The 9,953-nt window shown below is 31.9% G+C and overlaps 1 protein-coding gene across 1 annotated transcript; it reads right to left on the minus strand.

Annotated features, from left to right (window-relative positions):
- Positions 1-682: 682 nt before the first annotated feature.
- Positions 683-2,741, minus strand: LOC145089452 (uncharacterized). Its single transcript, XM_079027889.1, has 7 exons — positions 2,718-2,741; positions 2,630-2,661; positions 2,407-2,491; positions 2,176-2,346; positions 1,980-2,132; positions 1,796-1,882; positions 683-742 (listed from the first exon to the last, which is right to left on the minus strand). The coding sequence occupies exons 1-7, from the start codon at positions 2,739-2,741 to the stop codon at positions 683-685; spliced, it is 612 nt and encodes a 203-aa protein (XP_078884015.1).
- Between the last annotated feature and the right edge of the window lie 7,212 nt (positions 2,742-9,953).

The following is a 9,953-nucleotide window of genomic DNA, read 5'->3' on the forward strand; positions in this document are numbered from 1 at the left end:
ATATAATCTCATAACACTCAAAACTTTCATCATCAAGTGTTGTTCTTAAGGTAATCACAAAAATTTCATTCTCCCTTCACTTTTTCCCTGATAACTTTGTGTTTTCATGCACTTTCTCTTCTTCTACACCATTCTATGGTTGTATTATTAATCATATGTTCATAACAACGATTTTTATGATGATGGTGGTAGTATTTCACACTACTAGAAAAACAGCCTTTTACGACGTGCAAATTACGACACATTGATCTATGTTACGCAAAAGAGAGTGACATTAAAAAAGAGTCATCTATTCAAAAAAATTAAGGATTTAGGTCACGCATTACTGCGTGCCCTTAAATTAATGTCTCATGTAAAAAAATTAAAAACACGGAGGGCACTTTATCTAAAACGTGTGTCCTTTGTGAATGTCGCTTTATTTTTTTTTTAAGAAACACGCGTCTCCTTCGTCTTAGAGGGAAAATGAAATCCCCAAATGTTTTAAACCCCCGCCTTCTTCTCCCTTTCATCTACCCCTCACCCACATCCACTATGTTCAATCCTCGATGCCTCTTCTAGCCTCAGACTGTGCCGATTAAAAACTACAATTCATCAACCGTCAATCGAAACTACCAATTGAACAAGCCCTAATCGACACCTCCACCTTCTCGTCTCTCCTTATCCACCAGGTTTTATCACATCTCTATCCTCCTCCTTCTCGTCTTGCCTTCTCCATTGACAACACCAACACCATTGTCACGATCTATTCCAACACCCACCACAGTCAAAATTGATGAAACCATACCTCCTCCTGCTTCCAACGCCTCAAAATGGATTGCAGATGTCGACGCTTCTTGTTTTTATTATCCCATTTCTTTCAAAATCAAATCGACCCAAAACCCTAGTTCTTGTTTTTCAAATCAATTTCAATGTTGAACCTCCGACTTCATTGGTTTGAAGAAAAATATATTGGAAACAGTGTATCGGAATCCAGTAGTAGCGGTAATTGGTGAGAACGGTTCATGGAAAAGAACTCAACAATCTTAGATATTACACAAAAATGGCTACATGAAGACCGGAACCATCCCAGTCACCCAGACCCACCGTGTTGCCATCGTCTATGTTTCTAGGTAATCATATTCTCACATCTTAATTTTTACCTCTCATGTATCTGTGCGACTTTGATTACTTCCTTGGATCATTTGAGGTTCCTTTTTTATCCTTCTTTTCTCCCAATGTTTCAATACACATGTGATTAAATTACATACGGGATCTCATTGTTTATTCATTTAATTGGAAGGTATGATAAGCGCTGGAATCTCTCAAGTAAATTATGCCCCTGTAAAGGTATTGGTGTAAAATTTCATTGGTTTGGTTTCAGATCCTTTATAATTACTTCTGAAAGCTACTCTACACAAACTCAAAATGCATGGCCTTTGTCTATATTAACAAAGAAGTTAAGTAATTGGAATGAGTATTATGAATGGTGAGGCATCCCTTTAGATTCTCATGTTGCTGTGCGTCTTCACTAGGTAATGATGCAGTTTCATATACTTCATAGAAAGTATTGCTTGTTTTTTTTAATAAATTGATTGATGTAGTGGGTTCATCAAAGGGCTTGGAGAGGACCCGAAGCCTCTAACATTTTCATTCCATGACAAGTACAAACAGGGGCCCCTGTTATCAGTTGTAAGTATTGATTTGATTATATATATGATGGGATCTGAAACCAATTTAAAATACATATATGCATTCAGAGGTGGAAATCAAAGAAAAAGATTATTAGAGGACAAAAAGGTCAATTTCAATTGCATACCTGGAGCCTACGGGCATGAGTGTGCAGCTGTTCGACTGCCCCTGAACGGAAAGTGTCACATGCAGCCATCATTACATTGATGTCATGCTGTTGAAGCCAGTAAGCCACCGATGTACACAACATTTCACATATTATTTTTTTGTCTTTTGTATGCCAAGATTCAATTTTTAATATTTTTTTATACCTTGGCAAGATTTATTGACTTTCCAACTCTGTTGACTCCAACAAACACCACAACATATGGTTTCCTTTGCTCCTTGGAAACATGAACATTTCTCAGAATGTCTACAGAACGCCTTGGAGTCAAGATACGAACAAGAGCATCTTTCATAGCAGCCTGCACTCGATGTCAATTTCATATATTTTATAAATTAACTAACCATGAAATACCCAAAATTACAAAAAAGGACAGAGTTTACTAACTCACCTGCACTGTTGATGTAAAAGAAGCAAGCTTTTTCCCCACCAGGCTGATTGCTACAGACTCGCAAATTTCTCAGCAATCTCTTCAGCCTGTGCCCCAAAAGGGTAGATTTGTAACTCATCAACTTCTTCATTTTTTTTTATCCAAGAAAGTCAACAAACTTGATATTGAGAATGAAAAAGCATACCACATTCTTGGTCATAAGTCTGTCTTTTAGAGCCTTCAAAGCTGGTTCAAGATCCGCCTTCTCCAAATTTTCCTTCCCAGCAATACTGAATAAACAAGATTTTAAAAAAATTAGGAGAAGATTCTTTCTTTTTCAATTAAAAACTCTATGGTTAAAGTGGCTGAGTGGGTAATGAGTAATGACATCTAAATGGATAAACTGTTGTATACATAAGGAGTGTTGCCTTTCTAGACTGAATAGACCATCTAAACGAGACTAAATAACCATTAAAAATGCTAAACATGAAAAAAAAATACGAGTTATAAACTAACCTTTGGAACATGGATGAAAACCATCCTTTCTTCTTTGAATCTACTTTCTTATCTGTCTCTGCTTCATCATCATCTGTGCATCATTCCTCTGATTTTTGTTTATTCAACTACATTTATAAAGATCTTGTCATATTTTTTTATGTTTTTTTTTTTACTTTTCAGCTCTAGTGGAAGATCTGTCTGCAATAGTTCTTGTTGTTCTGTTTTTTGGTTCAAAATTTTGGATCTACAAGAGCGAGCTTTTTGTTCTCACCTATCATGGGTGCATGGACATTGACTACTCCTGTTATTGGAATTTACAACATCATATATCATTACCCTTCTATTTTCAAGGCAATATCACCACATTATATCTATCAATTCTTCTCAAGGAATGCCCATGAGGGATGGTTGTTGCTTAATGGTATGGTCCTTTGCATAACAGGTAAGAGTTTTCTTCCTTTTTTTTTCTTTTTTTAATTTTTTATGTTAAATTTCTGGATGGATAAATGATATCTGTCTCTTGAAAGTGATGAATGAACATATAGACTGGTTATTTATTGAGTAAATGACCATATTACCCTTCTACCTAGAAGTGATGCTGAATAGAGGTTAAGTGTTTATGAATTGAAGTTTTAAATGATAAAAATTACTATTTTTTTGTTGACAAAACTACAAAATTGGTTTTGGTCCCTGAAAGATTTGAAATGACTGTTTTGCCCTTTTAATTTCTTTTTTATGTTTTTTCATATTTGTTTTAATATTTTATTAATTAAAAGTAAAAGGGAAAAATAGTCATTTCAACTTTCTTAGGACCAAAACCATAGGAATTTCTTGATTTTAGAACAAATCAATAAGAGTATGTTACTATTTTTTGCATTCAACTCTCTAAATAAATGATTATTTATTTTTTAGATAGTGTTTTACATCCTCAAGTTTTGATCATTAATTTGATTGCTAAGTGTGCTCATAAGGGCACAGAAGTTAGCTTATAGTTCTCTTTCTGCTTTTCTACTCTTTTAATCCCAATCTGTCCTAACTATTTCTCTACGCCCGTTCATACTACTTCTTAAGGTATGGGCAATTGCAGATTCGAGACGACAAGGCTTTCTTGGCTTCAAAGAGTTTATTACTACAATGCAGGTAGTTTTTTAGCTTTATCTTCTTTCTCTTCTATCCACCATTTCTGTATACATGACCCTTTTCGGTGTGTGTGGTGATTGTAGTTGATTTCTATGGTACAAGTAGGACACACATTAAGTAGCGACCTCTTAAATTCTGATGGTAAGCTGTGTAACCACATCTTCTTTTCTGTACACTTTTAACATGTAAATATGTAATATTTTAACCTTTGATTACCTTTCTTGTGTTCATGTTATCTTACAATGCAGTTGATTATGAAAATTTGAAACCACCTGTTATGGATAGTCTGGATGTCTTACTAGTTGTATGTATACCTTTCTCTCACCTCAGCTATATGCATACCACTATGAGCCTAAAAACTAAATATATTTCTTGAAAGTTAACTTGTTTGTTAATGTATGGAGAAGAAAAAGCGTCCAAAAAGTGATCCTTAAACTAATGGTAGTCCTGCAGTTGAAATAGAAAACTCAGATCCTGATGTTATGGGGCCTCAAAAGGTTTATAACATTTATTGTGTTCATTATTTAAATACATCATTTAAGCTTCATTTATATAAAGAATTAAAGATACATTTGATTATAATCAAGATTAAGGGAGACTTGTAATCATGTTTGGCATTCCTTTCCAGTAAGAAACAGAGTTGTATGATTATTTGTTAGTTTTATAGGAATGTATAACACATGTTAGCAATGTATTATTTTTGTTTAACATTTGAATGATTCTTTGTATGACATTATAATTTGTGCAATTTATTTTATTTTTTGAGTATGAAATTTTATTTTATATTATGCAAAGGATTGTATTTTTTGTATATGGTATTTTATTTCTATTATAAGAAATTAAATGAAAATTTAATTTAAAAATTAATAAATATATAAATTTATTTTTTTTAAATATTTAAATTTACGATACGCAAAAATGTATGTCATCTTCATTTATGACATGGCCTTTCTTGACAGGGGCTTTCTTGATACGCATTGTGTGTCATTAACATGTGCGTCGTAAGGTTACGACACACGAATGCGTGTCGTCTTCCTTTATGATAGGGCCTTCCTTGATACGCATTGCGTGTCGTAAACGCGCGTCGTAATTGTGCGTCGTAAATGAGCGTCATAAATGCGCGTCGTCTCTCTTTATGACAGGGCCTTCCTTGACGTGCATTTGCGCGTCGTCTGAGCCTTTTACGATGCGCAATGAGCGTCGTAAAAGGCTGTTTTTCTAGTAGTGCCACCCAAAAACCAACATGCATGTGATGATCTTCAAGCTTAGAGGCTTCATCATCAAACTTTGTTATTAAAAGTTTTCAAATAGGTTCATAAATGATTATTCCCAAATAAATATCTAAACCTTCTTTTCTGATCAAATCCAATTTTTCCCAGAATATAGACAACAAAATGAGAAGTTCTACAAATTTTTAGAAAACAATTTATTTTTCTCGAATTATTATAATTAATGCAAGAAAATAGGGCAATAATTCATATAAAATACTTTCTGATGTCTATAAATCCTAGGTAAATTCGTGGATGACCCATAAGTGAATGATGACATTTCAGTGAGTTTCATCGATTTTTGTTACTGTTTGCTATGGTTTTGATTTTTTTTTTGTTTAATTCAAATAAATCGTCAAACCACTTTAAGGAATGTGAAAAGGGTATCAAATAATTTTCACACCTCCTACCCTACGTGTAAGACTCAGAAAAGTATTTTCAGAATTTTTCATAATGCATTCCTATTTTTCTCTGATTTTTGTATTTATAATGGACTAAAAACAGGAAAAATAGTTCTACTCATCCAAAATTCATGAAAATTTACCAGAAGACCTTTCAATATATATTAGAACTCTAAATAAAAATATAGATGGTTTTTCTATTCAATATGCCATTTTTCTTCTATTTTATAAGATTAAATATACTTAAATCCACAAAATCGGATTCTAGAAGATAAAAACCACCTTTGGGATTTTTCCCAGATTATTTACACTGTAAATAAAGCTTACAAAATTTTTTGTAATTTACTTTAACTGTTTAATAATTATTCTCCAATTAATGATTATTTAAGAGGATAAAACAAAGAAAAATAGCAAGACCAAATAAAAAAATATCTTTTATATTTTTCTCAGCTTCTATATGTATAATAAATGCACAAAAATCATAAAATGTGGTTAAACAGTTTAGAAATCCATTTTTATATTTTTCTCAACTAAATTATGTCAAATTCCAATATTATAAAAAGTCTGGGAATTTTTATCATCTGGATTTTATTTTTCACGAATTTATATTGTTATTAAGGCATAAAAATTTGGAACAATAGTTAATCACATCAAAAATTCAAGGGAAAATATTTGGAAGACCTCTATTGTGTTTAGAATCAAAATGCAAAGTTTGAGAATTTTTGGAAACTGTTTGATAATATTTTGGATTTTTAGGAGCTTAAAACACCTTTAAATGTGTTGAAATACCCTCAATTAATATTACAAAAATCTAGAAATTAATATCCAAAATTGTCTTAATCACATGAGTTATAAAACTTCACCATTTCAGAAAAATGTTTGTAACTTATCAATATTAAATTTTGACACAATATTGGCATAATTCTATAGTAGTAGTAAGTATACTAGTGTTAGATTTTGATTTAGAGACGCACTAGTGAATACGATTATTGTAGGTAAACAATAGTGGTACGAGTGGAGCGTAGTTCAAGGCACCATTTGCATCATCTCAATACATATTGTGAGTATTCATGTATTCCCCTATTTTCGGATTTTAAATGTTTTGAGGTGGAAAAGCATGTCCTAAACTATTTATGTTCGTTGTATTTATTTTGACTCTTATGAAACTTGATTGCTATATTTTTGCTATATTTCTCTATGTATGTGTATGCAACACGAAACATGAGGCCTTATCGTCTTAAGTCCCTTCCGTTACACTTTTCTTGAACCATTAACTCTTTGAACCAATGGTCATTATGGATAACGCTATTAGGAATTGATAACTCCTCACTCGCCCAATTGTTGGAGTGCATGATACCATATAATCTATGGAAAAATAAGCATAGATCTTGATAGGGCATCAGTCATAGGCTTGGTTGGGAACTCATTATTTTCTCATACACATACAAACTCATTACTTATTATAGCAATAAACTTTGTATCTCATTATAATAACAAACTTTTATTACTGGAAACTTATATACATGTTTTAGCAATGAAATTGTTTGCTCCTTGCAGCAACGAAATTGATTGCTCATTTTAGTAATGAAACTTGTTTACTTGTTTGAGTAATGAACTTTATCTTCCATGAGAATATGAACATTGCATCTCATTTGTGCAACATACTTTATCTCTCATGATGACAAAGAACTTTGTGTTTACAAACTTATTAACTCATCCTAGCAATATACTTTTATTATTGGAAACTTTTATCAAAACTTTGAATTCAATTCATGGAACCAATATTATTTTGTTTATCTGTGAGTACTCACCAACTATTTTTATAGTTGATGCTCATTTTACATGCTTTTTCAGGAATCATCGAGTAAGTGGCACTTAGGGACACATCACTGTTAGGAGCATTCGCATGTGTTGTGTTTCAATTTACATTGTAATTTCTTTTAAAATTTGTTCAAACGCATTGTAAATTTATAATGATTTTTAATACTATGGTTGGTGTTGTCTTTTAACTTTTTCTATGAAACCCTTTGTACTGCCACGCCTCGTGTTTCCGCTTTAGCGGGGTGTGACAGAAATGGTATCAAATTCGAAGGTTATAGAGAATACCGGTTTTCCTTTGGAGAACCACAACTATAGCCAAAAATTTTCAAAACGTTTTTAAAATATTGAACATACTACTGGTATAACTAATTCGAGTACGCATTATTGGACTTTAATTAAGTATAGCCTAGCCAACTATGTTTAATTCAGGAAAGTTAATGTGAGGCTGGAAACGGTTATACTAGAATTATGTTCAAAACAATTTTCAACTTAAACTTCTGAAAAACAAAATTTTTCAGTGTGCGTACGGGCATTGCATATTATAGGCATTCATCTAGATACACTTAGAAACTAAGTGCAGTGTTATAACAATGCCTTTATTTAGAAATATGCTTGTCCCTTATCAAGTGCTAGGTTAACCACTTAGGTTATATGCCTAGCCACTCTAGGAGCAATGCACATAGTACTAAGAATGGGTATTCCTTGGTAGCTATTGACTTTATATGTTTGATTAGTAGCTAGATATACACTAGTAATAATCTTAAGTCGAAACCTATACCAATTATTCCTCAATACCTCTTCATCGTCTTCGTACTAGAGTTACAACTAGGAAAGCGTTCCAATACCGACACGGATGAAAATTGGAGCATCGCGTAAGGAGGTAGATGAGTCGTGTCTAAGTAATCACTTGGATACCATTAGCGGGTATTCCGGATTCGACTCACGAGGAGACACGGAGGTTTAACCCATACGTGAGACCTTATTACTACACTACAATTTAGCTCTAGGTTGTTTCCACCTTAAGGTTAAAACTTAACATATGATATACCTTTGACCTCTATAAAAGGTCGTAAATTGCATTGACACCATAAAATGTTTTTCAAACAATTTTTCTTGTCCTTTATTTTCGGGAAAAGACATTGGCACTCACCTTATATTCTCTTTGTACTCGTCTTAGTATTTAGGTACGATCAGCTACACTAACACACTTATTCCATACTTCTTAATCTTCCATCGAAAAGTTATTTCGCTTCATCGGTTTTATTTATCATCTATAAAATATTTTATAACCACTTCATTCAACTTAGTAGACATTTCCTAACAATGTAAGTCATATTCTCGCTAAAAATCTTTTGACAACTTGCTTTAACTTAACACTTTTCTTCAAAACTCATTTTAACCAATATTGGTTTTAACTTTGCTATTTCACTTTCATTTCAAATCCATTTCAATGGATAGATGTGCTTTAAGGGCATATAAATCATTTTAAACCTTGCTTACCATTTTTACATGTTTTTGAAAAACTTAGAAACATTTTCTTTTATAAAAGTGTTTAAACTCTATGCTATAAAACTTAAACATATGACATTGAAGTTCATATTATGTGAAAAAGTTTCATCGAATCTTCAAAACACTTTTGTTTTGACACTTTTAATAGCTTTCTCATTTAGATAGTGTAATTTACTTTAATGTGTTTTCTCGAACCCCAACATGATATTTATGCAAATTTCTACTTCAAACATGTTTATAATACATCTCTAATGCTTGTATTTCAAAACATACCTTATTTGTGTACTTTGCTTCAATATAGTTTTATAATCTATAAAGTTTTTAAATTTTATAGCATTTGAAAACTTAGTGTTCACTTTTAAATTTCCAATGATACACTCTCAACAATGAATAATTATTCTTATAAATATATCGAGTCTTTACCTTATCCATTTTAATCATTGTTGGACTTTAGTCTAAAAAGTCAAAATTGTCAGATTTTCAATTGCCATTTGTAGGGCTTCTTCTTTTTCACAAATCGAGTTTAACATAATAGATAACTTGTGAATTTTTACCAATCCTTAGCAAACACTTTAAGACTCCCACATGTCTATTTAATCATCAATATACATCAAATATTGAAGTTTGAAATATATCTCAACCTGATTTTAAATCTACCTATAGATATTGTTCTTATAATTTTAACAATAACAATCATTGCCACCGCTACCTTCCTTTTTCTTTCCCCTGAACTTTATTTCTCGCTCTCCTTCTGATTTTAGATCTTGCACGCCATAATATTAACATAATACATCGTCTAACTTTGTTTCTATCTATTTTGCTTCTCCTGGTATCATATTCGTATACATAAACACTAGAAGTCTACCCTTTCGTTTTGAGCGATTAATACATGTATAGTCGTGAGGCATGCTTTTGATTTAGTCAACTTTGATATATTCAATTACGCCTTTTATCATATACATCTTGTTTTTATTTTGAAATCTATAGTTTCTTATTTACATTTGGTCTTTCGTTCTAAATTTATAAACTTGATTTAAAATGCAGGTTTCATTGTATTTTTCCTTATAACTAATACACAAGATGAATACCCTTATCCTTATAATTTTTCTATATCC

Source organism: Lactuca serriola, chromosome 2 (genome assembly GCF_051521515.1).
Source record: "Lactuca serriola cultivar US96UC23 chromosome 2, Lser_US96UC23_V15, whole genome shotgun sequence".
In the NCBI taxonomy this organism is placed as follows: Eukaryota; Viridiplantae; Streptophyta; class Magnoliopsida; order Asterales; family Asteraceae; genus Lactuca; species Lactuca serriola.